Here is a 17,849-nt window from a genome sequence, read left to right as displayed (position 1 = left end):
AACAGAAATTACTGATTAACTGGTTAAAAAGCTCAGTTACTGGTTAAAAAGCTCCAACATGCAATATCCCAGTTTTTCCAGGAAAAACACTACCTGGGTTCCTACAATATTAATACAATAATTACAATAATTTGGTGAATCTGTTGAAATAAAGTAACACCACCAACAGCATGATATGCAATATCAGTGACACAGTAATAATTCCAGTGACAGCCTAAATCAAACGTGTGGACCAAAGTAGCCTAAATATTATTGAACAATTAGCATTTAAGAATAACTAAACTAACTTAATCTTTGAACTCTTCAGGATATTATCACATAATAATATTGAAAAATATATTTGACCTAAACTGTTTTATCTTGGGTCAAACGTTTGAACCAGCTGCTTAAAGTAACCGTGCCAGTAACTTCCATTCACCGTTTTCTCTTCCTGGAGCGCTGCTATCAAGTGCTCCAGCAATGCTTGGTTCAGTTCATTGTTTACATTTGGGTCGCACATCACCAGCTGCTAGTATCTCTTTGTTGCCTGATTGTGCACGATGTTGTGTGTTTGTCTCAAGTGGTGGAACAGAATCGACTGCAGGAGCAGTTTTCTTGCACATTTTGCAAATGACCGTTGTTCAAGTAACTTCCTTTTAGCTACTAAATCGTCATTTGAGACGTAATATGTGGCTCTTGCTGGCAGACATGCCTGGGCTTGTCTTGTTGTTCTGCAAACACAAGGTGTTGCTATGGCAATGATATCTAAATATGACACTTTAAGACACACATTAATATACCACCACAAGGCTGCCCTTGCTGGCACCCTGTAGCAGCAGATTCACACTTCAAATGAGGTAGTTTTCATTAACAGTAACTGATTGGAAAAGAAGGAAGGAAATGCCCTTTATTTTACTTGCTGTAAAAGATGCCGCTTCCTGCATGTTGCAATCACTGATAAAGCATCGTTCACTATTTTCTTTTCTATACTGTCAGAAATACCAGAAACATCTAATTTCCTTGAAATATCATCCTATAATGTTGCCCATCCCTGTTTCCCATTTTGAATACTTTAAGATTCCTGCCTTCAAAGACACAAACATATCTCAGTTTGGCACACGCCATGTCATTGTCTAAGTTTCTGGCAAGGTGTGTTGACAACCATGTCTCCCCATTGCAGTCAGTAAGTAACCTTACCTGGTGATGCAAAGGTTGAAGGTTTGAATCTCTAGACTGTAAACAGTGCTGCTCTTCGCACATAGGTGTGTGTTAGGGCAACAGGCACTCACAATCTGCTCGGACTCTGGAGTACAGTTCCAAGTGTTTCTTTTCTGACTGCTGTAGTTTGTGTCTTTTTGTCATAAAACTCATCAGTTTGCCTTAAATTAAGTCAGACGCACCTTCAGTCAGTCAACATGTTTAAGTATAAAGATGCCTATTAACACTTAACTGTTAAAATGCCACTGAAAAAGTGACAAAGAATTTCACTTTGAACTTGTTTAGAGTGTCAACAACAGCGCAGTCTTTGTTATTCTGATGGCTTTGGGATAATTTAGTCTCAAAACAAATCAAATCTCAAAGCAACCTTGAACTTCTTACATGTTAAATCACTTTGTCAAGTTGATGAGATTTCTGTATTTTGTGAGACTCGCTTTTTGGCACATTAAAGATTTCACCTGTTTTCTGAGTTAAAAAAATAATAAACAGCAGGAGGTGTCTTCTAAATAGGAAGACAGTAATATTTGTCAAGAAAGGTGACATTTTCTAGACATTGCTAATAAGTCAAAGACATTCTTCAGCAAAGATGATGAGACGGATGTGTTTTTCCAAGTAAATCTAAATGTGTCTTTTTTTGTTGATCCAGGTGCTACTTGTTGGATGGGATCTCTAAAGGAGCCTGGCTGAACCGCTCAAGCATCATATTCGCAGGGAATGACAAGTGGTCTGTGGATCCACGTGTGTCCATAGTGTCCAGTGTTGGAGACAAACACGAGTACAGCCTTCAGATACAGAAAGTGGATGTAACTGATGATGGCCTTTACACATGCTCGATTCAGAGTGAGCGTAACCCACGGCCAAAGCTCCTCAACCTCGTTGTAAAAGGTGCGTGCAGGCCATGCGTGTTCTTTACTTTGTCTGTAGCATATGTATATGTTGGTGATTATCATAACTTACATTGTTCCATTTCCAAGCATGCACGTGTTTCAGTTGTCTGCACATATCTGCAGTTCAATTTTGGTTGTTTAAATCGTAGGCGCAGAGTTTTCAAGCATCACAAAAAGCGAGCTGCAGCTTCCGTCCTGTGCCTTTTTCTGATCTAACACCTTATGTCTTGCTCACAAAGGCAAAGGCTTGAGAAATTGCTTCGGTGACGGGAAACCGACATTTTAAGGTACATTGTATGCCCGCAGGCCATGCAGCAAAAAGCCGGTTGGTTTAAATTACTGGAGGCAAAGTATCTTTAATCAGGCCTCTCTGGATTTTGTCGCAGCAGGCAAAACAAAAAGAGATCCAATTCTGATAACTTTTAACTACATCCTGCACATGCTGATATGCTATATATGCACTATGCATTGCTTAGCAGACGATAATGTTGTGAATTTTAGTTTTCGACACAAATGTGCTGGCACTGAGCTTTTTAGAGGTTGTCTGCATTGGGCTTTATCTCGGGCAGCGTGCATTTTTTTAGGGATTTTAATGGGCCCACCCATGTTATGTTTCTTTTCTAGGCTGATGTGAAGATTTCATTAAAAAATGTCTCTCTCTTAATCCTAATATTTATTTCACAACATTGTCTCCTGGCCTACATTCACACACACACACCCCTCGGCAGGTATCAGATTAATTGAAAATGCACAACAAATTATTCTGCTTTAAGCCTAGCCAAGGTAAGGATTAATTTATGAAAACATAATGTTGCACACCTCCGCACAAGCAGCACAGTATTAATAGAAGAGGTGAGGGTCAGGAGCACTGAAGTTTGAGCAGTGATATGTGAAATGTGCAAGTGGAAATAGCTCTCCAGCTGGCGTCTCTGTTGTGACATATGGAGAGAGCTTATGAAAATTCTTTTCAGGCATGTGATCCTACCTGCAGTTTGATTTGTTTGTTGTGAGCCGTAATTGAAAATATTTGTTTCGCCTTTATCCACGTTAAACTGGTACAAGAGCACTAGGGTTTGGAAAAGAAAAAAAAAGAGTCACATCAATTCGCAAACAGCACGGACGGCGCTTCTGTAAACTGCTATCCTGTGAGGTAGCACTTTTCGCCAGGGATAAGAAGAGTAGTCAAAACAAATCACTGTTTACCTTCTCAGGTGTCCGTCCCTGTTCAACAAGCGGCACAACATGAAAGCAGCGCGCTTTTAAAACAGTCTCTTTCCCCAAATTTCTTAATCTGCTGCCTGTAGTGTGCAAATATTAAACTGTGTGGGCGTAGAGCGGCAACTAAGGTTGGTTTCGAAGGTACAAAGTGGTGTTTGAACAATTGTGCTTGTTTGGCTGCTGATGAGAGCGCATTCACTGTACTGCCGTTCAAAAATGGCCTTTGGTTAACAATCCTAACAATCCTGTCGGTTTTAAAGGGTCACAGAATTTAAATGCTATACTCCTGGTACTTTTTTATAGGTCCTTTTTTGGAGGACGGACTCCACCCCATCCATTTTCGTGTCAGTCCACAAAGTACAACGTTTCATAGAAAAATCTTTTAGTTGATTGTAACTTTCTGGCAAACCTTGCAGGTTTGACAAAATTGCAGGTAAACATCAGCTGTCTGAGTGAAAGTTGGAGGCAAAAACTGAAATCAACAGTGAAGTCCAGGTTTTATTCTTACATATAAGAACACGTGAAAAATATGAGATTTTTTCTGTCAGCGTGATATATTTGGCATCAGTAAAACTCAAACGGAGACAGGATTAGAAGAAAGTGAAAGATCGCACTGACTTTGTGGAGCTGCACCGACACAGCTCTGCTGATCCGTCTGTGCAGGTTAGCATAATAAAGTTACAGCAGGTGGATAGATAGTGGATAGAGCTACAGATTAGATTTAGTGTGTAACCTCCTTCTTGGGCCGGTTGTCGTCACTTTGCTGAAAAACTTTTCTGGTTGAAACTCGGCCTTTCCGATTCTGCTGTCGTCACCTTCCTGTTTGTTGTTACCTGCGTCAACTGTGACCACATCACAGCCCCATAACTGTTCATGCTGGCGCTTGACTCCCTGCAGTCTTCTTCTTAATGATGGATGTTATGTGTGCTGAATCAGTGCTGATGTAAAACAGAAGAAGTTGAAGCGTTTTCTCCAGAAAGTCTCATCTTTTCAAGCCGTTGTAGCAGCTTCCTGTCTATAATCTGGGAATCTTTGAGCTTCACTCATCTATCAATTAAAAGGTGGTAAATCTGACCTACTCGTACACGCGGGTCTCCACACCAGCCACTACAGCTGCGGCGTGTTCCTCAGGTAATTAAAACTAAAGAGTGCACGGCAAGCTAAAACAACATCACAGAGTGGGGCGTGCCACCATTCACAAAGATGACAACAGCAAGCAAAAACAGGTCAATATAATTGGCTGTGCGAATGCAAGCAGAAAAAAACAAGCGCCCTGAAAGTTTGTAGTTCTCCGGGCAGCTCCCTGGTGAGCTGGTACCCTCAGAGTCATGAGAAGTCTTTAGTGCAAATGCACCTTATCTAATTTCTTTTTAATCTCTCATCAAGAAATTGAGCGTCCATAGCCTCACTTATTGTTTGTTAATGAAGATAGGCTTAAACCTTTAATATAAATGCAGAGTTCTATCAGCACTTGTCAACTCCTCAGAGCACCGCAGCGCCTCTGCAGTTATAGCCACTGTGCTATAGCTGAAAGGTCACAGGGGCAAATCCCGCCTCTGCCAATGTGTCCATCAGCAGTCTTGAGTCTTGTTAGCGTTTCCTCAAGTGAAAGCATACACCCCCAGACGCACGCACACACCAACACAAGCACACAGGCGTTCGCTTCCTCTCAGCGAATGATGAATTTACTTCTAGAAATGTGTCTGTTCACTTTAAAGAGATTCCTCAAACTGGCCTTGAATACTGATTTTATACAGTAGATCACATATCAGTAAGATGGGGCACGAAACACTGTTCTGCATGTCCCTTCCTGTGTAGGTAATAAAAGTGGCCATTGGCATTCAGTTGCCTTTATTAAAGGTTGACGCATCAAACTTTTTCTGAAAAGTACATTTTCTGCACTTTTTTTTAGGAAAAGTCATTTTGAAAAGGCACACAGAAGCTTGAAATCGTATTATATCTGTAAGCTCAGTAATACAGAATGATTGTGCTTGTGTTGAACTTTTAGGAGCTGGAATTTCAATGAGATCCATGCAGTAAGATGTGTAATGCAAATTTTTAATGGGGGGGTGCAAATGGGCACTGGTATTAGTAAGACTGCTTGGGGTTAGGTACCAGGAGAGAAAAGGTCAACACATCCCTATAAGTTAGGGCTAATTGCTGGTCAAAAGGTTATAATGAAAGCACCTTTGTCTGGAGGTTATAATAAGAAAATCTCATACTTTTTTTACACTAACCTATTGTGTTCACATTGTTGAATTTGCCCCATTGAGCAGCCGTTATAAGCAATTCTAGGATTGACTAGAGTGGAGGGAAGAGAGTGAAGACTGCTTTTATTTGCTGATATTCACATGGACAGAACGCACATAGAGTTGCTTTCCCTGCTCGGGCCACATTTTACAGGTACACCATGTTTCTGAATATGTATGTGATAAACTGTAATCAGCTGCTTGGCAGGCAGTAATGTGAGCTGCACGACCGTCATGTTTTTGTAGGCGTTGGTTTTCCGAAGAACAGTTTGTAATGGGAATCTTACCAGGGGTGTTGTGGGTCATGGCAGCTCCTCACCACTGGCCATATGGCCACAATCAAACCGAAGCTAATGTGCCAGCTGTCAGCTGCATAATAAATTCCTGATGGATGTGACATAATGGCTAAGATTTGGCAAAAGTTTGACCTACAAATAGCAACTGTTGTTCGCAAATGTAACATGTTGACCATCAAAGTCAGTGATGTCAGTGCAGTATACTCTGAGAACTGCATTTTCTTTCACATAAACAATAACGAGGCTGAGCAGAAGCTGTTTAGCAGAGAGCCTGCAGCTTCGTTAAACCTGTAGTGTAGGACAAAGACTGGGTAGTGACAGCAGAAAACAAAAATATCTGAACGCTATATGAAGGGATGAAGGTCACTGTTTCCTTGATGGATGATGAGCAGACGATATAATCATGTGAAAAAGTGTAAAACATGGAGATCCCTAAATGTACTTATGCTGTTATCAGCTTTCAGTAAAGCTTGATGGCGTTTTGATTGTGTTATGTATCTAAATCTGTTGAGTCATCAGGCAAATAGAGAGACAGCTCTGTGTATCTGAGAGGGAGCTGCAGGCAGGAAGTATCCTGAAATACAGATGACTACCTCCAGCTGATGAATGCCGATAGGCATGTCTTTGACAGGTCGCTAGAGCTAGTTAAAAAATTTGGTTCATTACATTGCCAGCCATTCTGTCCCAAAGCATATGTGTGGTCTTCTGGCCATTTTACACCATATTGTACTTCAGTTCATTTTCTTTGTCAAAACTGTGCACTGGGAAACCTTACCTGTCACTGTGTGGTAGTTGTGTACACATGCTTAAGCCCACTCATCGAGAACAGAGGGATTTCTTTACAGATGAGATGTAGCAGAGGAGCCGCTCTGTCATGTTGCAGAGGCTTCTGGGAGCATGCTGTTTTTTTCATCTGCTGAAATGAAAGGGAAGACTTGCTAAGAAAAAAAACCAGACACTTTAATCTGAGCTTTTCAGTCCAAGCATGCAACATTTATTAATACCGCAACACAAATGTTACAGTTGACTTAAAAGGATTTCATGGCGTTGGATTTTTTTGGGGCGTTTTTACTTTGCTTGACGGTGCACCATGGAAGAGTAACATGGAAAATTGGAGCAAGAAGGGATTACTGCATGAAAATATGCAATGGTCTCAACTCATTTCAGGTGCATGGTTGGGTCTTTGACTAGTTGATCCACCGAGCAATTATGCTTATCTGAAATGAATATCTTTGTCTGCAGTGCAGGGAGTGGCTTTCTTGCATCCGGTCATTTACAGATTTGAAAATGGAGATATTTGAATATTTCACCAAGCTGTGGGGCAGAAAAGATGAATGCTAAAATACAAGCGAGGAACATTTGCCAAAAGTTGGACATTTTTAAGGGACAGCTTGTGATGGAGATGGAAGTAATGTTCAACGCTTCGCTTCATAAATCCTTAAAATTCACCAGTCCCTTAACAATGATGACTTGGCAAATTGAGAACCCACTGAAAGTTTGTAACTTTGATAAATATGTAAAGCTGTTTTTGGAATTGTTCTACTTTTTTCTTCTTTTTTAAAAAAACGGAATCTCCATGTGTTTCCTTTTTAGTCGTCTCTCGCTCAGCAGAAACCTTTACATTATTTATGGCAATGAAAAATAACGTCAGTTTTATACGAGCGGATGAAGACGGAGGTAAAGACGAGAATTTTTTTCCCTCCTTCTCTGGAGTCGCATCTCTCGGGATTTCTCCTTACCCGAACCTACGGCACCAGGAATCTCTAGTTATCGTCACGCTTCTTAATGCATGAATCACATGCTGCTCTATTAGAGGCTAGAGGTGGGATATGACTTTGCTGTCTTCTCTAAGAATCATTTAATCTCAGTGTGACATTTATCCCCCTCAGAGACCTTATGTCACCTCAGCAAATTAGACATTTGCATCTGTGCCCCTCCCACCCCCCCATAGCTTTTTTGCAAACGGCGCCCCTGATAGGTGGGTGGAAAAATTGTTCAGAATTGCACTATTGCACTGGCATTACAGCTCAGAGACACACAACGCCGAGGGCACCGTCTCGGCACCACATTTTCTCTTTGTTGTCATTGAACATGGAGTAAGCTCAGTGCGCCAAAACAAAAATAGGAAGATGAGAGGACTGCGGGTCTGTCGGATGCAGAGAAGCATATTCATATTCCACAGAGTGATGCAAAGATTAAACTCAGCTCAACTCCAGATCTACTTTATTTTTTTTTTTAAATTGAAATCACAACAACAGTCCTCTGAAGGTGCCAGCGCCCTCTCTCTCTCACGTAATCTCAGCCAAAAGCAGTGATCATAAGGCCACAGGGGGTCTGCTAAATTACTAAAGGGTCCCTGTTTTCCTCCAGGTACTTTTGGCACAGGTGCCGAGCAGTTAGACCATTCTTCAAATACTCGACTTAACAAGATTAAACCAAATGGGCTCTGCCTTGTGGCTGTGCACTGATTATTGAGTGAATGCGAAATGCTCTGACCATGAAGTAACTAGTTCATGTGAACCCTGCTGTTCTTCCTCGTCTGCATATTCTCCTCTCTCCATCCCGCTCACACTCACTTAGCAGCAATCCCCCCCGAACAGCATCTGATGCAGGATACTGAAAGATTGGCATCAGGCCCAGCCCGCCCCTTCTGTACATCACATAAGCGGCCTCCTCCTCAGCCGCCATTCTATTCCTCGCTCTCGGTTAATTAAGATTGTAGATGTGATAATGCATTAAATATGCACAGCACCTCTCATCTAAGAATATCTTGTCACAGCGAGGAAGGGGAAAGAAGCATACTTCCTTTCACCATCAGTAGCTGCTCACACAGGCATTGGAAATGCATTTCAAGGTTTCATCACCATGAATTTGTTAAGAGAAATCTTGTTCACATAATGCAGTATGTCTAAAGATATAGGATTTCATGTGGGATTTTACATGTTGCCCTGGCGTGGTGTATTGCTTCGTAGGGGTTAACGTTTTTCAAAAATGTGAGCAGTAATCCTGTATGTGATGAAAATGCTTTGGACATTAATATGGATCAAAGCGGATCCACAGTGAAAAGTCGCCCACGCCCATGGAGTGAGTCAGCCTGGAAAGAGTGTTTCACAGCGAGAAGAGAAATGGAGGGTTAAACCTCCGGTTGCAGCTCCTCTCTTTAATGTCAGCGCAGAAGCAGTGTGTAATTACATGGCATAAAAAGACCAAGCAAATCGCAGTTTATTCGTAATGTGCTATGATTCTGTCAGTCTCATTAATTGTTGGGTGCTTTTAAAAAAAAGATTTCATTTTCTCGTGACCTGAGCCCGAAAATACAGTCCTGTCAAGCATCGCTAAAGCACCTCTGTGACAAAATCCACACAACGAATGCCTTTGCGTTGCCATTTCTCCTTCACTGACTGTCACAAACTCCACTTGAGTATTAGTGACATCGATGTTATAAAATTTACACGTAATTGCAACCTAGCTCTGCTTTGCTCTTGATTCAATTTCAAACAGATTGCTCCCACTGCACATATTGGTTAAACAATTTTCCTTTTAAACTCGATGTCAAGTAGCTTAAAAAGTTTTAAGTTAACTTCTGCATATTTCAGTGAAACTGAAACACGGCGGGACATTTTGTCAACAGTCGATGCAGCTTACCTGAAGATTAAACTGAATGCTGCTATTAGATTAGACATTTACTCTAATAGTCTACAAGCGTTACAAGGAATGAACAATCAGAGGAGTAATTTTCCTGTGTAAGCAGTCATTTCAGCCGATAAGGACAGAAATGCAGCTTTTTTATTTTTAAATGAGTAATAAACATGATCTTTCTCTCTGTGTGCGTTGGACTTAACCTGCAATTTTCCCAGAATTTGATTGTATCATCTGACAGTCATGTAATCCCAGTGTTTCTCCAGTGACTAAGACTTTCTTGTCAAACAGTTGCATGTATTATATCATAGAGGAAGATAAACTCACCGGTAAATTTAAACACTGCTAATATCAGTTTGGACCCTCCTTTTGCCTTCAGAAATGCCTTAGTTCTTCATTGCATAGATTCAACAAGGTGTCCGAAACATTCCTCAGAGATTTTGGTCCATTTTGAGATGATAGCTTCACCCACTGCCTGCAAATCCATGATGCAAAGCTCCTGCACCGCCACATTCTAGAGATGCTCTGCCGCACCGAGATCTGGCGACTGTGGAGGCCATTTGAGTACAGTGAACTCAAAAGAACTTTACTATGAAGCTCATAAGATAACTCTAGGTACACAAATACAAGTATACTAGGAATACTAATACACTAGGAATGCCAGGAACTGAATTTACTTCACAAAGGGGAAACGGGACACTAGGAAGACACAAAGCATGGGAACCATGAGGGAGATCATGATAAAGGACAAAGGAGGCAATATAGAGACAAGATGTCAAGGTAACTGGCAACAGGTGGAAAACATGGCTGAACAGAATCTGTCTAAGGAGACAGAGAAAAGGAAGCTGAACATGATATAATGGGACAAGGACCCAGGAGTAAAAGAGGAAGTAATTAACACAGGGGCCAGAACTTAGACTTACTAACTTGACAGAACTAAACAGGGAAGCCAGACAACCGGGGACACAGGACACTAGGGCTGCTCGATTATGGCAAAAATGATAATCACGATTATTTTCACTGAAATTGAGATCACGATTATTTGACGATATTTATTTAACCCTTTAAGACCTACTATAGAACCAAGTCCACCAGAGCTTATATTATTTTTTTCAAGTTGCTACATCAATACAACTGTTATAGCCCATATTTTAATAATATGTATGCATTAAGTCCATAGTAATTACATAAATTGCAAAAAAGTGCAATAAACTACAAAAAAAATTGAAAATTGCTTTTGTTTTGTTTACATATATTTCTACTTGGAGAAATTTAAGAGGTTTATCCCTCAAAACTTTAAATACAATAAAGTTGCAAAAAATAGTTTCCCACCACAGGAAATTTATTTTGAGTGTCTTCATAGTTTTATTTTGGAGATACAGCAATTTTTATACACTGCAGGAAAAACAAAAAACAATCCTATGATGCAAATTTGCAAAGAAAACAGCAGGTGCATCATTTCACTGTGGGAAGTGTTACGAACAGCTGATCGGATCGGCAAAGCGTGTTTCTGGAATATTATGTTTTTGTTCCTGCAAGCGCTTTTTATGCAGTTTTTGCAAAGCTTTATGTGGAACGAAACCGTGACCGAGGACAAGCTGATGGCATCAGATGTAAGTACAACTCCTCCGGTTTCATATGCAAAACAAATTATTGCGCTAGCTTACACGGTTCAGGTTCTACAGGGATTTAAAAATAGTTACGCAAAACGGAGCGTGCTGCTCTGACCGGCTTTAAAGGGTTAACAATGGCTTTAAAACAATAATATAAAATAGTGTGCAACACCACTGACGTTTGTTTTTTAAACTCTCTTTTCAACCAACGGCAGTCACTCTCCAAATAACTTCTGCTTAGCTTTCCGAGCTTCCCTCGGGTCCTCTTAATCAGCGGTCTCCAACCTTTTTTGCGCCACGGACCGGTTTATGCCCGACAATATTTTCATGGACCGGCCTTTAAGGTGTCGCGGATAAATGAGGGAGGGGCTAATAATCGGCTCAGTCATTTTTAATGATCGTTGAAAGCCCAGATCGTAATCGTGATTAAAATTCGATTAATTGAGCAGCCCTACAGGACACGGAGACAACCCAGACACGGAGATAAAACTAGGGAGGCAGAGGGACACAAAGGGAACCAAGGACAAGACTGAGTTCCCAAAGTACTACACAAATAAGAAACAACATAAAAACTAAGCAAACCAGGAATCTCATTATATCGAAACCACTGAAGTAGAGAGTCCAAGAACTCTGGAAGCTGGAAAAACAGACGTAGGGCCATGACAAACACAGGTAGGCTATAGAGTTAAGCACGGTCAGTTGAACTTTGACCGCTGCGATCTGTGACACACCTTCGCACGACCAATAGAAACAAAGCCTACTGTACAGCTGCGCTAAGCTCAAGCACACGATGAAGGAAAACATTCTGTGATTATCGGAGTTCTGTGAACTGGTTTACGTGCATATAGAGGGACTTCCAGTCTTTGCGTAAGTCATTGCTTTCAACAGCTGCGGGGACCTCGGGAGGAAAGCAGTGTTGTGGGAACGACACACTCTTCACTACTAAGGTATAACAATGTATATAAAGCAATGTGGAGACCAATGCCGAGCATTTTATAGCTGTAGTGTGTTACACTTGATGTTTTTAGTTACATTAACCAAAGTTACATTTTAGCTGAGCTAGAATTACTGTTACAACTAGAAATTTTATTAAGATAAAATTTGATTTTAATTAAAAAAAGATGAATTACACTGAGATTATTGACTTATCTAGTTTTATCTAGTTTTAGATGAAAGACTTGTTGCATGATGATTGCTATCAAAGTGGAAAACAGACACTTTGACAACATTACTGCAATAGCTTCTAATGCCTGTGAAAAGATGTTCTATGAACAGGGAATAGTGAATCAGCATCAGCTGGAATAACTGAGTATCAAGGCCTCAGTGGAATAATAATGCACTGAAACAATGTGGCTGCCATTTATATTGCAGGGGAAAGTGTGGAGAGAATATGAGTGCGTCTAAAGGAACAGATTTGCCATTATGGCCCCTGACATTTAGTTAGCCACCAATCATTGCACGTTTGTGTGTGTGTGTGTGTGGGTGTCTCTGTGTGGGTGTCTGTGTTTGTGAATTTTTATCTAAGCTCTTGTAAATTTCTCTCATCGTGCATGCAGCAATATATATTTGTACAACTGCATGCACATGTGCGCGTGTGTGCAGTTGGTTGAGCATCTGCGTGAGCCTAAAGTGAATCCTCATTATGAAAATGGCTGATATTAGGCATTGTTAATTAAAATGAGTGAGGTTAAAGGTCAGCCGCTCAGCTCTCACGTCTGTCTTCTCTAGAGAATAGAGAATAGAGGCAGCTTGAGTGGGGAAAACGTTCATTTGGAGCCTTGAACGGTATTCACAGGTAAAAGAGCTTAACATGAAATTTGCCTCCACGTTGTCACTTTTTACGTCTGTAAATTCCTCAAAATTACATTCCACGTGATCTATTATGTAAAAATGTAATTACCTTGTGCATGCTGGTTTTATTTTATTAACAATAAAATATGGAGTGATGTTTATTTTTATACTTTTGTACTTTGAAATGTATGCGCTGTATAGCTTTATTCTCCAGATTATAGTAATGGGTTTGTTTCCACCGAAAACCACAGAATGTAGAGTTACTCCCCGTGAATTTTCTTGGATGGTGTCCCACTTCAATTATCCTCTGGTTTTTTTCATGTGTTCTCTGCATGCCTGTACTCGTGGATAACATTAGATTAATGGGCAGGAAAAATAAATCTCTGCTGTCACTCATTGTTGCCGATAGCCATAAATATTCAATAAATTACCTCGCGTCGTGAAAGTGCACAGACACTCCAGCTTAGATAACACCTTTAATGCCGGGAAGGCCAAAATTGTTTTAAAAAGAGTCGAGCATGTGAGAAAACATTACACGAGTCAACATGCATAAGATGTATAATTTAATTAAAATATAATAGAAATAAACTTGAAAAGTGATTTAATGAATCATGGGTAGCTGTAGCTGCTTAAATCAAAGCTTTATTTACTTCAGGTAAAGCGGGAACTTGGCCTTTATTTGAACCAAGACCTAATTAGGCTTTAATTCCAGTTTCCTCTCTTTTAACTGTTAATTGTGTCTTATTCAAGTAAAAAGCCTCGCTGTTAACTCTCAGTGCCTTTTTTCTTTAATTAGCCTTTTCTTAAACTTCATGTCTGGCTGTTGTCATGGTGAGTTCGACATGTTTTACATTGTCACAGCATTTGTGCTGGAACAATATAGGCATACCACGCTAGAAGAATTAGCAGACTGAATTCCCCATTATGTTTCCACATCGTCATCTCGTTTGATGCGGGGGATGTTGTTCATCTTGTCTCATTAGGTGCAATAAAATCATGATTTAAGACTTCTGAGAACCTTTGAGTTTGTTGAGTTGTCAAAATTAGTCACTTGTTGTTGTCGTCTCGTGCTGTTTTTCTTTTTCTTTTTTTAATTTTGTCTGTGACACATTCTTATTCCCGCTTACACACCTCAGATTAGTCTGGTTGTTTTTTTCAGTGCAGGAAGGAGGGATTAATGATCAAATAAAAAGCAGTTAGATGTAGGAAAAAGGTCTTGTATGAATGTGAGAATGAGACATGTAGAGTAATCCATTTACTGTTGTGATGTCCTAAATAATTAAACTTGACCCCACCTGCAAGTAGTTCGTATTAAGTGCTGATCAGTGTTTACTCTGTCAGTAGTTTAGAAAACAGACAAACCAAATAACGATAAATCAGGGACACATTTTACTGCTGTGACCAACTGTGGTGATGACGGGGAGGCACGGCGAGATGACAATCGACACAGTAGAACCAGTAACTGCAGAGCAGAAACAGAGATACCTGCAGGAAGTCGAGCAGGGAGTTGAGCAGTCGAGTCCTGGTCCTGCTCGACTAAAACACGATCAGGGAAACAAAGAGTAATCAATAAAACTTACCAGAAACGATTTTAACGTGGCTCCAACTATGACTTTTGTTGGTTTTTTCTACCTGACTGATCTTCGGTAGAACAGAGGGATTTGGACTTTAACATTTTGTGATGACTGTTTTTCTTTTGGTTTGTTTAAAAGTCATACGTAGTCGTATATAAACCCTGATTGCTTTTCAAATGAAAATGTCTATTTCATTTTCATGAGCATACATTACCCAGTCCTTGCCCAGTTTTTCCTGCCACATGCCGTCCGATTTGAACTTTTGAATTGTGAACATGCGTGCTACTCTGGCATCGTTCTCCCCCTAAGCCTGACTGACTGTTCACACAGTCAGTCAGGCTTAGACGTGTCAGCCCATTGCTTTTGTGGTGTTAAACATTTGGTTCTCAGAGGTGTAAATCACAACAGAAATAAGAATTCTCTCACTTGTGTGTGGATACAAGCGTGCTTGTCCTCTAGGCTGTGTTTATCATACAGCATAACCTTCATCAATGGTGGGATGGCTGTGAAACTGATTTGCTGGGGGGGAAACACTGGCAGACATCTCAGAGATATACTGGCCCTAATTGGGCAGATAAATATCACAGGCTGCGCTCTCTGGCCTTACAGCACTGTTGCATACATCACCCTGAATGTAAACTGACCACCAGCAGTGGGGTGCCGCCCGCCTGTCTCGTCCGCGAGATTTATCTTCTGCCCAAAGTGCAATTAAAGAGCAGGGAGAGATTTCCTCTTTGTTGGCTTCCTTGACTACTAGCTGTCGTAGAAGTCTGGTCACAGAGACCCTCCGTCTTTGTTAGATTCAACGAGCCCTCCAACTAAGCGACTGCATCAGACCTTTTTTTCCTTACCGTCTCAAAGAATCACATTTTTGACATGCAGGATTGTTCCACTTTTAGGTCAAAAGTGGTTTAGGTCAAAATCCACTCAAGGATAAGACTGTTTTAGAAAGTCTATGCACACATTTTAGACAGATGGACAGATAGACAGACAGATAGATAGAAAATTCCTCAGCAGCTCACATAAACACATATACAGAACAAATTTGCTACACCAATGTACAGAAAAAAATAGAAACAGATGTTAAAAGAGCTGTGTATTGTAATGTAGCCTCCTCACTACCATACAATAAATAGCCGTGGACTTTTGGTAGTTTATCAACAAAATAAATGTGTGTGAATGTGTGTGTGAATGACTGGATGTGTAAAGCGCTTTGGGGTCCTTAGGGACTAGTAAAGCGCTATATAAATACAGGCCATTTACCATTTAAATATTAAACTTAAAATAATCTTTAGATGATAAAAATAATCATCAGTTCACTACTGTAGTGCAATGAAAATCTACGCACTAGATTTATACATGCTTGAATTACAGTAGCTATGTACTAGTAGTCTAACCATGACATTCAACCTACATGTTCTGGATACTGCAGCATTCATCTGCAGTGACCTGACACATGATGTATTATCATAGACACAAAAACAGGCAAATCAGAGGTGGGATGCATATTTAAAATGATCAGAGTCCTGGTGTTCTGTATTAACATCTTTATCTTTCGAGACTAACAGCGTAAACAAATAGCAGGAACTGACATCTGTATTCGGCAAAGTAGCTGATAGTTTTTAATAATGAGCAACTTATTGAATATTCATGACTTTGGCCTTTCCAAAGCTCTCACTGGACAGGAATTGCCCTGTATTACCTACGTGTTTTTTAATCCAAATCTCCCTTTACCAACCCATGGGGACGACTGTGAAGAAAAGCAGTTGATACAGGAGCACCATCAGAATGAATGGAGCACACACAGATAATACACGTGCTGTATGCAGACACTTTCGTGTTTGTGGTTGTGCACAGATGTGCATACTACATAGATGCACCCCCCACACACACACACAAACTCTGAGAGTAATCACTAATCCTCTTATGCACTTGAACCTTGAATTGTTTTGGCAGCCGATGCTATTTATCACGGACTTATATGACTCACCAATGAGAGGAATAAATCATGACTGAGGGAGACAGAAGGAGAGGAAGTGAGTTTGACAAACAATCCACGAGTGCGTTTCGACGCGATTCCAACTTTCCCGGACAGTTCGTCGCACTTCATGAAAATGTAGATTTCTTTTGCTCCACATGGCCCAGTCACAGGGATACGTAGCAATATTTCACAGTAATTGCACTACAAATGGACAAACAAAGGCAGGGCAGTGCGCATTGCTTTGATGGTTAAGGGTCTTCCAGAAGCCCAGTGGAGATTATGTTAATGTGCTCAAAGACGCTCATCAGAACTCTCAAGGGCACTCTGACAAGTATGATGAAAAGCACAGAAAGGCATCTTAAATTTAGATTCACTGAGAAACTGGGTAGTTGAAAAACAGCATCTCTAAAATCGCACACACAAGACAGTGTTCGGTATCAGCGATCATTTTATGTATCTACTCCCTGAGATGTACGCGCTATAGACGAAAACTACAGCTGCTTGGCGCTATTTCAACAGGGTTGGTATTTTGCATCTTAAAGCTACAGTGTGTACAATCTCACCACTAGATGTCAGTATATTGCAGATTGCAGTCAACTGAATTCCGTTTTCTTCACAACCCTAGCTACGGTGGACGTTGTAGGACAAGCAGTTCTGGCCACCATTCATCTTTAGTGAGTTTAAACTATCAGTCAGCATTTTATCTCACCTGGCGCCCATGTGTTCACTATAGAGGAGGCCGTGAAAGTTTGTAAAAGGAGTCTTGATACGAGTCTGATGACAGAGAAACGGAGGTGAGCCGATGTTTTTACCCCCGTTAGCCGACATTAGGACCTGCTGTTCTTGCAATGTCATTCTGTCATTTTTGCAATGTGAAATTTAATAAAACTGTTTTTCAAAAGCAATTAGGACACATTAGGACTTTCAGGACACTCAGCCTAACGTTAGCTGGCATAATGTTAGTTTATAACCAGCTGTTGTTGTTTTTTAGCTAGCTCGCTGTCAGCTGCACTGGGACAGGAGGGTCGCACGTCTGATCTGCTGACAGTAACTAAGTGTAACAATGTCAGGAACAAATAAGCATGTTTATGAATGTTTTTGTGTGTTAGAGCCCTGAATTCAGTTCAGGTGATAAGGCTTGAGGTGAGGAGGAAGCGGATGAGGTGGAAAAGAGGAAGGAGGAGTAGAAAGTCATAATGAGCTAGATGATTAAACGTTAAATGGTCATATACAACTGAAAGAGCTGTTTGTGATCTGTAAGTAACTCACTTGGCCTATATGTTTGTAGCCTGTCTCTAGCCAGATACATACAGTGGGGCAAAAAAGTATTTAGTCAGCCACCGATTGTGCAAGTTCCCCCACTTAAAATGATGACAGAGGTCAGTAATTTGCACCAGAGGTACA

The 17,849-nt window shown here is 40.6% G+C and overlaps 1 protein-coding gene across 2 annotated transcripts in view; it reads left to right on the top strand.

Annotated features, from left to right (window-relative positions):
* negr1 (neuronal growth regulator 1) overlaps positions 1-17,849 on the top strand; it is a 170,335-nt gene that overhangs the window by 56,800 nt on the left and 95,686 nt on the right. For both annotated transcript variants that reach the window (XM_005734908.1, XM_005734907.1), the window contains exon 2: positions 1,844-2,082. In XM_005734908.1, the coding sequence (XP_005734965.1) occupies positions 1,844-2,082 (239 nt within the window). The remainder of the gene's footprint in view (positions 1-1,843; positions 2,083-17,849) is intronic.

The sequence above is a fragment of the Pundamilia nyererei genome, unplaced genomic scaffold (assembly GCF_000239375.1).
Source record: "Pundamilia nyererei isolate P.nyererei 1_Seehausen unplaced genomic scaffold, PunNye1.0 scaffold00061, whole genome shotgun sequence".
In the NCBI taxonomy this organism is placed as follows: domain Eukaryota; kingdom Metazoa; phylum Chordata; class Actinopteri; order Cichliformes; family Cichlidae; genus Pundamilia; species Pundamilia nyererei.
Note: the sequence above shows the minus strand (reverse complement) of the source record. Positions and strands in the feature narration are given on the sequence as shown.